Source organism: Pseudochaenichthys georgianus, chromosome 22, assembly GCF_902827115.2.
Source record: "Pseudochaenichthys georgianus chromosome 22, fPseGeo1.2, whole genome shotgun sequence".
Classification (NCBI taxonomy): Eukaryota; Metazoa; Chordata; class Actinopteri; order Perciformes; family Channichthyidae; genus Pseudochaenichthys; species Pseudochaenichthys georgianus.
In genome coordinates, this window is record NC_047524.1 from 10,158,981 (window position 1) to 10,175,483 (window position 16,503).

Sequence of the window (16,503 nt, forward strand, 5' to 3'; positions counted from 1 at the left end):
GCATGGATTACGTCACGTCCGGGAAATGGCGGCGCCCACAGTGTTGATGTTATTTCGGTATATAATCAGTTTAAAATCACTGATAATGTCATCGGATTAAAAAAAAAAAAAGAGAGACTGGTCTGTTTTATCGGATGATAATTTTTTAAAAATGAGTGTCATGAGCATACCATTCCTTTAAGAACCACGTGGCTGTGGACTGGAGGCATTATGCTGCCAAACACAAACTGGGAGGGCTTGATTGCTGAACTAAATGGCAGGCTCACTGGGTGTGCTGAGCTTATATAAACGTGCCTCTCTGGGCCTTTTAATAAACACGCATCTTCTCTTTGTGTAGGGTAGTGGGATAATGAAGAGGCTAGACAATTACCATAACTGGCTGATGTTATCTCAACTTCAGGGGGAGATGAGTTGAAATGTTGTAATTGTACTGTCAAGCTGCTGAAAAGACACCCCTCACCCCCTTTCTTCTTCCCGAACACACACATACATGCACCCCCCCCTTTCAGCCCCTTCTCCTCTGCCTTCAGCCACTTCAAAATGAAATTCTTCTCTGTCTTCTTCTCCTTTAGCTGTCTCCTTCGTTTTTTACGCTGATATGGAGGCATCAAAGAGAAGCCCAGCAGCCGTTAGAGGGCCTGAGGGCAGTAGAAAACATTTCAACAAACCTGACTTAAAATAAATCACCCATTGTATTATTTTTTCATTCGAGACATCATACCTGTTAAAACATACGTAAAGTAAAACAGTTTAATTATTTGTTGTTGTTTTTTAATCCTGCCAGTCTTACCAAATAACTGGAAACTTCAATCTGAAGTTTTTTCGTTTTAGAAATACACATTGAAGTGTTTCTTTAAGTTCTTTAAATGCTGACTATACTGTTGTTTTAATTATTTATATTTGCACCTTGTACATGAGACACGATGATGTACGGGACACTCTCTGTGAAACAATGCACAGCCAACGTCCCCAGGCAGTTCAAAGGAGTCGCTCTCTCTAAACATTATCATATAATTTGGGCCAGCCGTCAGCTTGTAAATAAGTGATGTAGAAGCCTATTGTGTGATGGGGCACAGGTTGGAGACAGGCGTCTTTGCTCTGCCGGCATGAGCCGCTGGAGACAAAGGCAGGAGACAGAGCGTCTAACCTTTGATTCTTCTGAGGACTCAGCCGCCTCGTATCAGGGCAGGACGCATCGGCCACAATCATGCCCCCAATGTGGGGACGTCAGGAACAATAGAATAACTCTCTCACAGCCGGGCTCAACAACCCGCCCCGACTGCAATTGGATTAGCGAGTGTCCAACCACCACATGTTAGACTAATTGACATAAAAGTGAAATTTGAGAACAATAAGGCCCTAACCCCGTAAAGGCCTGCTAGCTTTGAAATGGCATACCATTCCTCTAACAGCTTCTGTGCTTGGAAAAAAAAGGATGAAAATTGAGAAAATGCTGAACCACAGGGTGATCATTTCCACTATTTGTCTTTCTTTGATGAAGTGTGAATTATTCAAAGTTGGTTAGTTGCCAGGTAATTCACCAAACCTTTTGGGACAAACAGAGCATCAGAATGTCACACTTTAAAAAAAAACATCAGGGAGTTTCAGGCTTTGAGTTTGATTCTCAATTAATATAAAACACAAATGGGTAATTACTCTAAACTTGTTTACACCCCCTTATAATAGATTTGAATTAAAGTAATATTGGTTCAAATGGATTTAGTTTTTAAGTGGCTTATTAAAATCACCAGTCAAATATTATTGTAAAGAGGTTAATCAAGACACTCAATGCACATTTCTGATTATGTCAACTTTTCCTTAAAAGTCCTGACGCAGTGCTCTTAACCTCGCAAATAGACAAAGGGTGCATCTTGTGATCTGCTGAAATGTGTTATTGTAGGCAATTCATGTTTTTATTTTTTTCTCCAAAATGTATATCATATGAAAGCAATAAATATTACCAGTAAATAAACTTTACTTTTTAGATAGTTTTTTTTACTATTTTCTTAATAAAAAAACCTTATACAATCTAATGTACATTATGAAAAGTTGTACAGCTTTTTATGTTTAAAATAAGGACTCAATTTATTTTTAATATGTAGATATAAATATATATATTTTGTCAAAATATATGATCATATTGTCAAAGAAACAAAAAAAAAGTGAGACAAACATACACCTCAACATAAAAGTTATAAATAAGGGTCCAAGTGAACATTTTTGGGAGTAAAGAACTTCTGATTTGTTTAAAGCGTCCATGTTGTTTTTGTCATGTCGCCAGTCCAGGTTCCTGTAAGTCTGTGTTAGCGGCAGCCGCAGCCCTCTACCACCATTTCCTGGTAGTTTTTTAGGACCACCTTGTCATGTTCGTCCAGGTAGAGCATGGAGATGGCGCTGAGCTCTGTGGGCACGCAGCAGGCCTTGGGAATGTTGTTGTTCACAGAGTTCACCAGTGTCTGAACAATGGCGTGGTTGGTAGAGTTCAGATGATCCGCCAGAGGAAAGGGGCATTCCCCGTGGCAGTAAAAGGCTTGGTAGCCAGGGGGCGCCACTATCCAGTCATTCCAGCCTACATCGCTGAAGTCAACATATAGTGCGTGGCGCCGGCAGTTGCGGTTGCGTTTCCGGCCCCGCTGCTTGGGGCTGCGCTTGGTCCGGCGGGTCAGCGGGTGACCCTTCCCATCGTGGCCAAAGGTAACCAGGAGGGGGCGTAGCTGCTCCCAGTCCTCGCCCGGCTCCCGGTGCAGCGAGCGGCTGACACGGACGTGTCGGCCCTGGTGGCGTGGCGTCTGGTTGAGGTGCTGAACCTCAATGGCCAGCCCATAATTTGGGAGGCCCTCACGAGTCCAACGCAGCACCGCGGGGCTCACGTCAAAGCTCTCCCAGCGCGACGCGTTGTGGCGGACAAGCCGTGTGTCCAACAGCTGCGTGATGAGCTGCCCTGGCCGCGGGGGCTTCAGCACCTCGTACACGTTTATCCGGTGAAGCCCCTGGGTGTCTGAGAAGGCGTCAGCGATTGCCTCGTCAATCTGATGGCGGTAGAGCCTCAGTTCGGCGGAAGAGAGCAGCTCGTCCTCTGGGATGCTGCTGAGGTTAAACAGGAAGCGAAGGGGCGTAATTTCTCCATAATCCACATCATCTACCCTCTCCATGTGCTCTGAAAATGAAGAGGAGAAATAAGGAACGTTAAATTAGCTGCGGAATTCCTCACCATGCTTGTCATGTCAACTAATGCAAATTAAACTCATTACTTTATACGTGAATATTATGTGATAATGATTCTATACTCGGATATTGAAGTTTACATGGAATACTGTATCTCCTTTTCACTGTACCAACAGATACATTGAAACTAAACCTAACACTTCCTCAATCTATCCTGGCTTTATTGACATTAAATAACGGACACTTTTCAAGGCCTCTGGGATATTGAGGAATACAAATATACACTGTCCAAGCTTCCTTATCTATCCATAAGGATTATCCAGCCCTTCTCTCAATGCCTTTCTCTGAGCACTTTGCTGAAACATGCATTACAAGGAGGGTGGTGATTAACGTACCACAGCTACAGTATAAACACAGTGGAGGCTCCCTGTTCCACGCTCAGTCTGCAGATTTCTGGCAAGATCACCATTGTTGGGGAAAGGAATGTTGTGTCTACTATTTTCCTGCTCAATCCACCCCTGTTATTTCACACCCAGGCCCTAATCTCACCCAGGTGGTTCTCATTATTAAAACCTGCTGTGTTTTTGATTAGCTCTGCAGTTTGTTCACTTAAGACGTTTATCATTTTCATCATGAATAATCATTAAGGAGTCAGACAATATAGTTGAATGTCATTTATCTGAAGCCCATGGAAAAGGAGGTCTTGCGAGGGAATGCAATGTATTCAAATCCTAAACCACAGTTTATTTCAAATGTGAAATGTGCAAACACATATTTTCCTTTTATCTGAGCCTTGTATTTAAGCTTATAGAGCATTTCAAATACATTGAAAAATAGGGAGATGTCACCTGTTCCACAAGCCAATAAAAAACAAATGTATCTTGCTGGATTCAAGATGAATGGTTACATGGTTTACCTATCCTGTAAACATGCGCCTCACCTCGCTGTCCGTTTGTTGCAGATTGAAATAACTCACGGTGTTTTAGACGGATCACTCAACTGAATCACACTATCACACATAGTGCTTTCAAAGGACCAAGCACTCCCACTCAGAAGGCCTCAAAGCGTGTTATTAACATAGTTTAGCAAAAGAGAAGGAGGGTAAATGCCTGTAGAGAGCAGTAGAAACTAAAAAACACATACGCTTGTTTGCATGCACACACACATTGCATCACAGGCAAACGTTCCTCGTCCAGTGGAGGTGCTCTTTCTTCTTATCTCCCGGTTCGTTGCTCTGTGTGTCTGTGTTACTACTAGCAATATGTTTGACAAGCCCCATTGAGGCTGACTCTTCCCTCCTTCCTTACTCCTCCCCCCAAGGGCGGACATGTTCTGTATCCCTAAAGCTCCACGGTGTTCTCAGTGCACCACGTTACAAGTTTGCTTCCACACTTGCCGAGTCTCATACATCACTTTTGTGTCTCGGCCATAGATTTCAAGCATTTACGTCGACATGTCTAAGTCTAGCTTTCCGACCTCATCTTACTTTCAACAAATCGGCTACCCTGGTGTGTCTGTGAGCCTAATTGAAACCTTTGCATCTATCCTTAAAACTAAGCAGACCCAAGACACAATAAACAGAAACCCTTCTAACGTTCCAGTCTTTCTATCACACCAGCTTCTGAGACATTTTTTCCATCTCTACAGAGCACCGTCTGCTCTCAGCACCCACATTGTTGGCAGTAGGGGCTTTATTTAGAAGGCTGCAGAGTAGCATTAAAGATAATTGCAGGTTGAGGAAGGTCCTTCTAAAAGAGCCCTCCATATAAACTGGAGACATGAGAGACGAGCAAACTCCAATTCAAGGCCAAAACCGGGCTTTTTTAAGCCATGATCTACTGGGTGGGGTGAGAAGTGCAAGTCAGTAAAACAAAGGTATGCTATTCCTTCTGCTGCTAACCAAACATGCAGGGTTTTGTCAAATGAGGCTCTCGAGAGCTTGTCTGGCAGATTTTGTTCTGCCCCTATGTAGACTGTTTGGTGACCACATCCTTGGATTCCTTGGTTATGGTGAGATGGGTGGAGCTCGCTTACAATTGTGTTTCAAGGGATGTAGGACTTTTTTTTTTTACACTGAATACTTAGCGGTCCTCGCCCATGCTAATGAAATCCATTACTACCAAGATTATTGGAATGCCTGGTAACAATGAGTATGGTGTAATGTCTCAGTGTAGTGCTAACATGATGTGTTCAATGTCTCTTTCAGCTGATAACAAGATTTCTGTCTGAATGTTATAGTTATTTTTTCTTACCCTCATGGTGGAAGCCCCTCACAGTGTTGGCTCGACTGGCGGACCTCTCTGGGTACTCAAACGAGATGTTGTGTGCCCCCGCCTCCTCAGCCTCCCCCGACTGTAGCCGATAGAGGTCCAGCAGGTAGCGGGGCACCGTGGCCGAGCGGCTGGGCCGGGGCCGCTTCTTGAGGCCGAACATGTGCAGCAGCGTGGCCTCGAAGTCCCGCAGCAGTTCATGGCTCTGAGCGGCCGAACGACCCTGCAGGCCCGGAACTTTCTTTTTCCCTTCTTCAGGTATCAGACTAGCATGGTTGCTCTCTCCCAGCAGGACTTGGCATATTAAAATGACCATCAGCATTCGATTACCAGGAATCATGATGTCTCTATGGGGAGAAGCGGAGATAGAAGATTATGAAAGTGCTGAAAATAGCAGAGGGGAAGAAAACACAAAGCAGAGGGACTAAAAAGGGCCTCCATTTTAACTGACTTTACAGATTTTCCCTTTTCTGCATGTCTTCACTAGCTTCAGTACACCCTCTTCTTTAACAGTTCCCACTGACGGCAGACTCTAATTGGATTTAGAGCCCAGCTGCCTTGTTTACAGTAAAACAGTCCCCGATCAGATAGACCTCTTGCAGTTTATCTTTGGCGACATCCTCCAAAGGTAAACAGCTGGTTCAAGAAGCCGACTTTTTTGAATGGAATCTGAGGGCCATTCCTCTTCACTCCCTCCCTTCCCCCGTCTCCTCCCTCCTCCACTATGATTAGACAAATAAAAGAGGCAGCCCTGGGGTCAGACCAAATTCTTAACTCGATAAGGAGCAACAGTCTCCTCCAACAAGCCTTGGGGAATACCAAGGACTATGTGCCACACATTTAACTGAAAAAAAAGCTCTTCCTCATACAAGTGCCTTGCCCAACACCCCAAAGGGACTTTCAAGTCTGGTTAAATGCCACATAAATCAGTGACTCAGTGGACAGAGAGGAAAGGGGAAAATGTGAGATGCGGCAACGTGTCACATGCCACAAATTCAAATGTCATGGTCCACTTACTTACCGACAGAAAATAAAGCATGGGAAAACAGTCCATGTTTGTTGGGAGAAGGCAATGGACACGTTCTTCCAAGAAATGTTAGGTGGTGTTGGGCGGCTGCAGGAGAACGTTGGAGTGACCCTGTTCCTAAAAGATACAGATAAAAACAGGACAAAGTTATAAACTGAATGCAATAGCAAACATTTGAGGCTTTCATATAATTTGTACTTGAGGAGCAGTGGAGGATATATCTGTGTGAGTGTGTGTGTAAAAGACAGACCTAGTGTCTCTTTAAGGCTTATCATTTTGGCTCATAGGCAAAGCCAGCTATTTACTGAAACTGGAATGCAAGGAAGTATGTGCCACAACACAGACAGCAGATCATTAATACCTAAGTCTGAAAACACACCTCATTATAATATTACATCTATTCCCTGGCAATTGATAAGAAACATGTTTCAAAAGCCCCCCCAAAGAAAACATTAGATCAATGGCGACTTGAACTGGAAAAAAAGGTCTGAAACTATCCCCTCATGTTCACACACAAGACCAAAGGGCTGATAACACCACTTTGATCACGAGTGGTAAAATCTATATCCAAAACAAGAGGGCTGTTTGCTTACAGAAACCGTCTCCAAGTGAACTCGGTCAACCGTTATCCCTCCAAGCGACTTAGATCACCTCTTTAAGACAAGGAACCAAATGCATCTTTGTCAAAAAGGCCTCATCTCTTAGTAACGCTTCCCCACTTGAGGGATCACACAGGTTGAAGTGACGCTGATGACAGGGTCTTCTGCCCTTTGACATCACTGTCATCAGTAGCAACGTCTTTAATTCAGCCCTGGTGTGTTTACTGTTTTTTTAGGGTATAATTGGCTTTAAATCTTTTTTGAAGCAGATTCTTAGACAAAATACCTCTAAAAATGAAATGTCCTGCATCAACAGTGCCTTTTTCCTCTGGTAGGTTTAACAAGCACAGCAACATGGCTCTAATGAATGACTCAATGATTTTACGCGGCATTTAAATGTGCTAAATGTCGTTGAATCATACTAATAAAAATTACTGACTTATTGACAGTGACCACAACAACAGCACCACAGAGCAGAAATGTCTACTGTTCCACTGGAGAGCGCCCAAGCATTACTACACAGTGAGGATGCACATTTACAGGAACTGTGTGTGTGTGTGTGTGTGTGTGTGTGTGTGTGTGTGTGTGTGTGTGTGTGTGTGTGTGTGTGTGTGTGTGTGTGTGTGTGTGTGTGTGTGTGTGTGTGTGTGTGTGTGTGTGTGTGTGTGTGTGTGTGTGTGTGTGTGTGTGTGTGTGTGTATATCTGGGTTCGTATCTTTGCGATTATCTCGGCCTCTGCATGGCTCACTGTACATGCAATCAAGGATCTTTTTCCTAACAGCATTAGACTTTGACCTCCGATTGACCCCCCATCTTTCTCGGTCATGACACTAGATCCAGTGTGTGCAAAGAAAGGGTGATGTGCAGTGTGTGCATGAGCTAAACGGTGTGTGTGTGTGTGCGCCTGTACGCGTGCACGAGTGTATGCCACCGCTTGCATGTTCGTGAGAACTGTGGCAAAGAGAGAGGAGGGTTCAGAACATGATCAGCTCTATTACCCATGGGGTGGGGGATAACGTGTGTGTGTTTCTGAGAGAGTGTGTGTATGTGTGCGCACATCTCTTACAACAAACGTTCATTGTACAGCGAGGGCCTCTCCCATGATTACAGGGATTCATAGCACTCAAAAACACTGACCATACAGAACATCTTGTAACTGTAACCAGCCACTGACAAAGCTGCAGGCTAAAACAGACAGACACTCAAAGTGGTGCGATGATGATGAAAGAACATGTAAGACAGACAGGGAGTAAACTTTCAACTCTGGAAAAAGTAATTGCGTTCATTTTGTTGGCCTGTTTCCCTAGATAAAAAAAGCACAACATTTGGAGTTACATCAAACTCTGTTCATCTTTTGAACTACTTTACAAGACTTTTATCTGTATTATCTGACTCACTGCTTTTGATCAAACAGTAAAGGCAAAAGCGAATTCCAAGATTTGTTTTAGGAAGCTTCACTTTCAGAGGGTTTTGGTACTGAGCGAAATACTTTTTCGAAATTTTGAAACAACAAATGCAGACCAGGCTGCAATTAGGCCGGAGCAGTCAACTGCCCTTGGCTTTGCTCGATCCCCCTTGGCCTCCCTCTCTCTCTGGCCAGAGATAATGTGATCAGACTATGCACATGGCTCTTCAGATGTGTTTTCTGAGGAATTTGACAGTGATGGTGGGAGAGAAAACCAGAAAGAGGGAGAAGGCAGTCGGTTACCACGGGAACAGCCAATTCTCTGGCCTGATTTGTATCCTTTCAGGTGCCAGTAATCAGTTAGCTAACATGTTTATAGTCATGAGAATCGTGTTTTATGAACTTTGATACCATGCTAGATGAAACATGTCCTTTTCTGGTTGATATTAATACGTTTTGTACTATAAACAGTTCATAATTATATAAACTATTGTGATGGCCACTGCAAGAAATGACCTGATCAAAAACAAAACAAACACTATCCTCTAAAAAAAAATATTTTCTTATAACAAGGGAGATTTAACTCAAGAATTTGAAATAATTACTTGTGCCAATGTGCCCATAAAATGTAATGTCCTCATTGGTGTTGAAGGAAATAAAACAGACCTGTAAAGTTTCTTGTTGTTGGATAGTTTAAGTTTGGGATTGTATTTGCTCCCAGTGAGCAGTTCAACAGTGAGAACATTCACAGTCAGTGAGATCACTGAAAGCAGGTTAATGGTTTTGTTAGCTGGAATGAATTCTGAGAAACAAGTACTCCGATAAAAAAGATGAGTTGCACGATTTTTCTTCTAAATGTCCATCATACTTTCGATCTTTTTAAGAATACTTTTAAACACGGTGAGAACATCATTTTACCATATGCTATCAGCTGATTCCAACAGGTTGCAGGGTGTTAAATTAAACAATTGTAAAATATTCTCACCAAAAATGTCTCCTGGAACAACCACAATTACATTTAAACATTCTTTGCCCGATGCAGGTGATTTTATAAATTATGTGAATTATGTGAATAAAACCGTTTCTCTGCAGCAGAGAAACTTGAGTAGAAAAGTAAAGCAGTGTGCCAAACACGCCATGCGCCAGCAGGCCGCAATATGTTTTCGCTGCTGCAGCTTTTCTGTATTAAATGACGTAATTACACTTTATAATTTATCGTTACACAACAGGTAAAATCACATGAGTCCTTATATTACAACATCGAACAATTAACAAACCTGCATCACCTCTGCTGTGCGACTGTAATGGTTTGGCACTGACTGGTTTTGCAAACGTTGGCACAACATGACAGGAACGTGCCGTTGTAAATCTGGTTAAATTACACACGATATATTTGTTTGCATTATTTAGAGTCAAAAATTATCTTATCTTTAATTCTGAGTTTGTGTCATCTCCATCTCTCTCATTACGCATGACACGAGGCAGATACAGGTGTGTGTATAGGGAAGATCGGTGCCAAACTCTGGAAAAGTCACAAATCGGAATAATGTAAACATTTTAATTATGTTGAAGAAAGACAGGCGTGGAGAAATTGGACTCTGTTTGGAAATGACCTCACTGTGTTGGTTTGTCACTGTTTAACTCTCCGGCACAAAAGGCTTTAACCTGTTGCGAGCTCTGCCAGGATAAGTGCGCTATTTGTTCCCAAATACTTGTTTATCCACTTTATATCCGTTTATATGTCAATGAAGTAGACTGTAAGATTATTATGGTCATGCATCCTTTTACATTTCTGCCGGTAAGTGCTGTCCAAACTCTCAGTAATGTCTGTTAAACGCGCACAAACACCACAGACCAAAAGTAAAAGTCACAAACTTCCTCCTGTTGAAATCAACATATTGCGTTCCTGAAAGCATGAAAAATCGGGAATGTGTGAGTAAAAGAGCGCTTACCATCAGTAGAGGTACAGGTATCCTCGAATGAAGTGAATATGAAAGGGAAGGTGAAAGGCAGTCCAGGCGTAAAGCCGAAAAACGCCGAAATGAGCCTTAAAGGGGAAGTTGGGTGCCTTTTTGGCTCATTAATCCTTTAGCGACACCTCTAAACGGACAAGAGGAGACAGGGTCGGAGTGAAGGCCGATGCTCGGGGTCTTCGGCGGGGTTTCCTTTCCCTATCCGTCTCCAGTTCAGCTCGTGGTGCGCAGAACGGCCAGACTTTGCAAATGATCCAGCATCTATGGCCCCTTGCAGTTTTTATGTGTCCGCCCAATTTACCGTCCCTGCCTCCTCCCCCCATTCCCGACCCCCACCTCCCTCATCTGTCTCAAACACCTTGGATAACCCCCCTTCTCTCCTCCTCCACTTTAAATAAAGAGAGCTCATTGCGCGCTGTTTTTTTCTTTCTTTTTCATTATGTGAAACTTTGTAATTTGACTGTGAATACCAGCCGAAGGGTCATGTGCTCAATGGTTTGAATCTGCATTTCAATGCTGGGATCCAGACAGTTAATTATGCGTAGCGTCGTGGTACCCATGTACCTGCAAATGTAAATCATTTCTCTAAAGAGATTTTGAGTGGCATTTATTGGCCACATATGTTATCCAAACGATCCTAACTCTCAGATTTACACAGTAAACAAGCAAAGCAGACTCATTAAAATGTCAAAAATCTATTAACAAAAAAAACTAGGACAATTCTTAAAAAAGTAATATTACCTGTGGCTGCTTTAAATCGTTATTGACCTGCTTCATTGCATCCACCTAAAACCCTCTTGGCATTAGCCCTGAAACACAGCTCATTTTTCAATGGATACATTATAGTTAGCTTTCTACAAAATATATTTTGCTGGTTTTTATTCCCCAAACAGATGTGGGGGCATTTATTCCAAGATGTGTTCTCTAAAGAGGCAATCATTGAGTTAATGAGGCCCCTGATAGCTCTTCAGTCAGTGTACAGAAAGGGAGAAACTGAAGTGTTCTCTCTACTTTTTAAACCAACATTCTCTCTGTTGATTAACTTCATACTAAATCAAATATGCACCGTTTTTTTAACCCTATTTAAGGACAATGTGTTGTTTTGATATAAATTAATACTGTGCGTTTAAAGCTTTGATGAAACATTACAACGTTTCTGATGCTCATTAGGGGGTAACATAAAGTCCCATATGGAGCCTTTGTGCTGGAATATCTTTGGAGTGAATTCCATTGTGCATTTGTAGATGTGTTAAAAACACACACACACACACACACACACACACACACACACACACACACACACACACACACACACACACACACACACACACACACACATTAATCAATCTAATACGCAATACTTTATTCAAACATGTTGTCATATATTGAGCCTGCACATTCATCATTATTACATTTAATACTTTTTATTTTTAGAAAAGCGTTTTTAGATAATTACTTGTTTAGTTCAATTGTTGTTTGACAGAAAAAAATACCAATCTGTTTCCCCTTAAGATGTCTGAGAAATGGAACTATTAAATCCTGCTCCTATTTATGTTAATATCGATCCAACAGCCAAAAGCCTTGCAGCATTTAACTAATAAAAAACAACAATTGCAGCTGTTTTGTTTGCAGCAGCTCTCTCCACATCAGCACATTATATGACACCATGTATTTTTGGATACAAAAATTGCTGTTTAAAGAATCAGTCTCAATTATCAATCATCTCTTTCATTTATCCCAAGCTTGCAGGAGATGCATATGTTATGAAAAAACAGTAGGATACCCAGGGAGCTCCTCTGTGGAACACCACACTGTAATAAGAAAGGCTGTAATTGGTTTCATTATTGTGCAACCATTTAATCTGCAGAACTCTGTGACGGAAAGATGCACTCAAATCTAAGGATTGCTTAATAGATATATACTTTTGTACTTCCTTCAATATAATACTTTTGTACTTCCTTCAATATAACTCTAACATGTTCTCACAATGCGCTTGTCAATCATGTATCCAGTGTTGTTCTAGGCTGTTTGCAGTAAGAAGCTTGTATTGTCTTTATTGGCGAAAGGGGCAAACTTTTCCAAGCTTCTAGGTCCCCGGGAATTTCCGTACTAATACTGACCAATGTTGCTGAAGTGGATTAACTAACTGATAAGCTGCATATCTCAGGAGTGTCGTATTCACAGATTTATACTCGGGTAATGATTACAGTTGGTTCAAACTTTTTTTTTTAATGAGTGCAAAAGGAAAGTTAAAGATAGCGTCAGAAAGACTGTTGTAATATAATGTAAAAAATTAAGTTGCATTTCCATCCAAAATGTAATGTCAAATAAATGTGACATCTGACACTTACTTTTGAAACACGAATTTACATTCAATCTGACAATACTTGACATGACATGTTGCATTATTTTACTTCTATTGCTTTACTCAAATATGTTTTGTCTGCACTGTTTGCTCCTTAGAATCAGATAATTGATTGTGTTAATCATTACTTATCTCTCCAGTCACCCGCATAGACTTTGGTTTGGCTTTTAGGATAAATCTCCATGACAAAAAAAAGTTATGCAAAAACTGCGGATAAGAGTCCTGCAGTGTGTGTCTGTGCGAATTTGGGAAGTGCTTTGTGACTCAGGCTACTTAATATTCCTCACGTTCTTACACATACCTTCTGCATGACTCTTGACACCATTGCTAAAACCATTTGTCTCTTTGATGGGGACCTTGTTGTGCACAATTTAGTTCTCCAGCCTTTCTTGTTGGATCCATACTGCATGTTTTCACTTTGAAGTTCTATTGACTGGGATTGATCAGGCCGAGGATCTGATATTTCAACACAAAATTGAACACATATTACTATTCGTCACACATTGTTCAACATTTATATCAATACAGATGAATCCTCTGAAACATCAACACGTTTTTCAGAACACTGGCACTTGTTTAACGATATTATCACAAAATAATTCAACTCATTTTTAAAGATCATAACAACACTACTTTAACACATTTGCAAAGTTGTTTGACTTTGTGCATATTGGTATCACATGTGACAGGTCATTGGTGCAGTGTTGCAGACATTATAACATCACGTCTGTATTGGGTAAACTAACACTCAACAAATGATAACATATTTTAGTATGTCTGTGTGATTTATTAAGATTTATGAGATTCTGCAATGTAACACCAGCATGATTTTGTGTCAAAGTCAACAAGACACGACTCCACTGGCATTACCGTAGACCACAAGATGCACACTGCAGATTAAATTCAAACACCTAAAAAAACAAACCTGAAAAATAGCATTTTGCGATGGACAGATAACACAACCTGAACTGTACTTGTACCTGTGATGAAATATGGAACAAGGAAATATATCCATGTCGTTATTTATTTTTATGGGTAGATCTAATCACAGAGGCATCTCAATTTGTGGCAGGAATACTTGGAAGTTTTCTTTAGCCTTTTAACCCTTAAGGCCCTGACACACCAAGCAGTCACCAGAGGACTAGCCGACGCTGAAGTCGGCTGTTGCCTGGCCGTGTTCTCCTGCGTTTTGGCCATGTGTCGCACGGGAACACACCGCACCGACTTCAGTGCGTGAGTGGCAATAACTCTCCTTACCAGCAGGCGGCGGTAGTGTGTATTCGTCATTCAAAAGAGGCAACAACCGGAAGACAGAGAAGAAGAAGAGTATCTTTTCTCCGTAATATCATACAGAGCTGGCCTCTCCTGGATCAAGGTGATGAGCAGGTCTTCGTTTGCATCATTCCAGATCGCCATGATGAGATGAAAATGAATAGCAGTCTGTGTGTGCCTTCTTAAATCGTTTGTTTACGTCCCTCACTTCCGCTTCGCTTCTCATGCACTGATTTGCTAGCTAAACAGCCAATCAGAGTGATTATTTGGTCCGACTGCCAGACCCGATGCATGGCCGATTCAACATGTTGAATCGGCCATGCATCGGGTCTGGCAGTCCAAATAAGGCGTGTCACGGTCGAAGGTGCGGGACACACCAACCTGACTACGGCGCCGCGAATGCCCGACAGCCTCTGACGGCCTCTGACTCCCAAAATCGGGTTGGTGTGTCAGGGCCTTGAGATGCACGAGTGACTGGACCCTACACTCTTCCAAAAGTGGGTCAAAAAGGACCCGTATTAGAATAATGTGTTTTTGCAATTGTTGTCATTTTGGTTAAGAAAAATCCCTTTTATAATATTTAGTATTATATTTTGGTTCACACTAGAAGTATTTTATATTTAATTTTTCACTATTTATAATTTAATACAAATTGTTTACATTTTGAAAAAAAAACGTTTAGAACATATTGATGCAAACATCTCCGCTATTCTGAGACCCTCACAGTATTCCAGTCCCTTTTCAAAACTCGTCTCTTCTCCTCTTGTCTACTCATAGCTCACCCCCCATCAATCCATGCCAGTTGATCAAGTTTGATTGTCCTATACCCCCAACCCTAACCTTCCCTTATATTGTAAAGCGATGTTGAGTCCTTGAAAAGCCCTATACAAATATAATGTATTATTATTATAATTATAACGACAGGTATCAGATCTTACTGTGTAAAATAATCTTCCTGAGAGGTGTCACTGATGTAGTCTGTGTGGTCTACAGTGAATGTATTCCTGACATACACAGGTGATAAGAATCAAAGGTTCCCATAGGATTCCATAGAAAATGCATGCTGGTCATTTTTGACCCACTTATGGAAGCTTGGGGTAGTAATACAAAAACTACAATTTCTTAAATGTATAACATTTCAATTTAAAATGTGAATGACATGATATCCAAAACATGTTTTTTGAGGAATAGCTGGAATATGAAATATTAGATACTCTAAGAAAACCACCTCACCGGGTCAAATAAGACCCACTTATGCATCTAAGGGTTAACTGAGAAAGTACTCTTATTATTGCTAATCCAATTGAACTCATGATGATTATTTATTTCAAAAGTTGGATTAGTTAGAATATCTATATATATCTATAACTTTGCATTTCTCGCGAGATCAAACAAATATATGAAGCAGTTTTTGTAAAGTCACGTTTTCATGGGTGTGAGGAACTTTGTTATTTGAAGGATAAATATCTATATTTTATTAGTAGACAATTTCTTATGTTTCAATACAAGACTTTTATTTTAATGAGTCGAATACTCCTTATTTTATTATAGAAAGCTTGGCCTTCCTTTGGTCTCATTCACTTTTGAGAGATTGGTTACACACTAAAATGGTCTTAAGTTATGCTCCGTTTTTTTGTTCTCTCAATTATTAAATTACAATTTTAGTCATGTGTTCTCCAGCAGCGCTGTGTATGATGTCTTAAGAGTCGAGCAGAGTTCTTGCACACATAAAGCCTCGGCCTTGTTTTACCAACCAGGCTGCTGGGAGCACTTGAAGATATGCTGTGGACGTCCCTTCGGAGGTGTCGACCAGGCTTAGCCCCTTTGAGCCCCTCCAGTTCCGAAGGAGATTACCAACTGCGGGTGGCTTAGACCCACAGGCAGCGACTGACTCACTGGCTTATTTTACTACCTACATTATGAACCTCTGATCCCAAAGTCTGGGACTCTGTGTGTAGATGAGAAAAGAGCTAAGCATGTCATGCCTCGAAACATCTCCTTCTTTTCCTTTTTTTCTGTACATAGTTTGTTTGAAAGTGACTCTTAAAAAGTTAACCTGCTACCAATTTTCTTTGCGTAAACTGAGCACAGTCACACAGCTAACATATCTTGCCTGTGGCCTTTTTTTGGGATAGGTCAGCAGTCCTTGGCTGCCTTGACATTAGCTGCGAGAGTGGTGTGATTTCACCTCTGTGCCTGTGTCACTAAATCCTGCTTGGAGCCGCTCACCTGTGAACACCGGCCCTTAATCAGCAGCAGCTCAAAGGTGACCCTGCCGCCTAGACCCTGAGCCCCATGTCACAACACACCTTCATTTTCTCTTTCTTCTCCTTCAGACACTCCGTGAAGTGCTCACTAGTGCAGACACGCGCCACAGCCATTGATCAAACCTCAGCTTTCACTAATGCTCGGACATCTCATTGGAAC

At 41.6% G+C, this 16,503-nt stretch overlaps 1 protein-coding gene across 1 annotated transcript; it reads right to left on the minus strand.

The window, feature by feature from the left end:
* Window positions 1-1,962: 1,962 nt before the first annotated feature.
* On the minus strand, window positions 1,963-10,567 carry bmp4 (bone morphogenetic protein 4). Its single transcript, XM_034110895.2, has 4 exons — window positions 10,419-10,567; window positions 6,457-6,579; window positions 5,418-5,782; window positions 1,963-3,157 (listed from the first exon to the last, which is right to left on the minus strand). The coding sequence occupies exons 3-4, from the start codon at window positions 5,773-5,775 to the stop codon at window positions 2,304-2,306; spliced, it is 1,212 nt and encodes a 403-aa protein (XP_033966786.1). The 5' UTR covers window positions 5,776-5,782; window positions 6,457-6,579; window positions 10,419-10,567; the 3' UTR covers window positions 1,963-2,303.
* Between the last annotated feature and the right edge of the window lie 5,936 nt (window positions 10,568-16,503).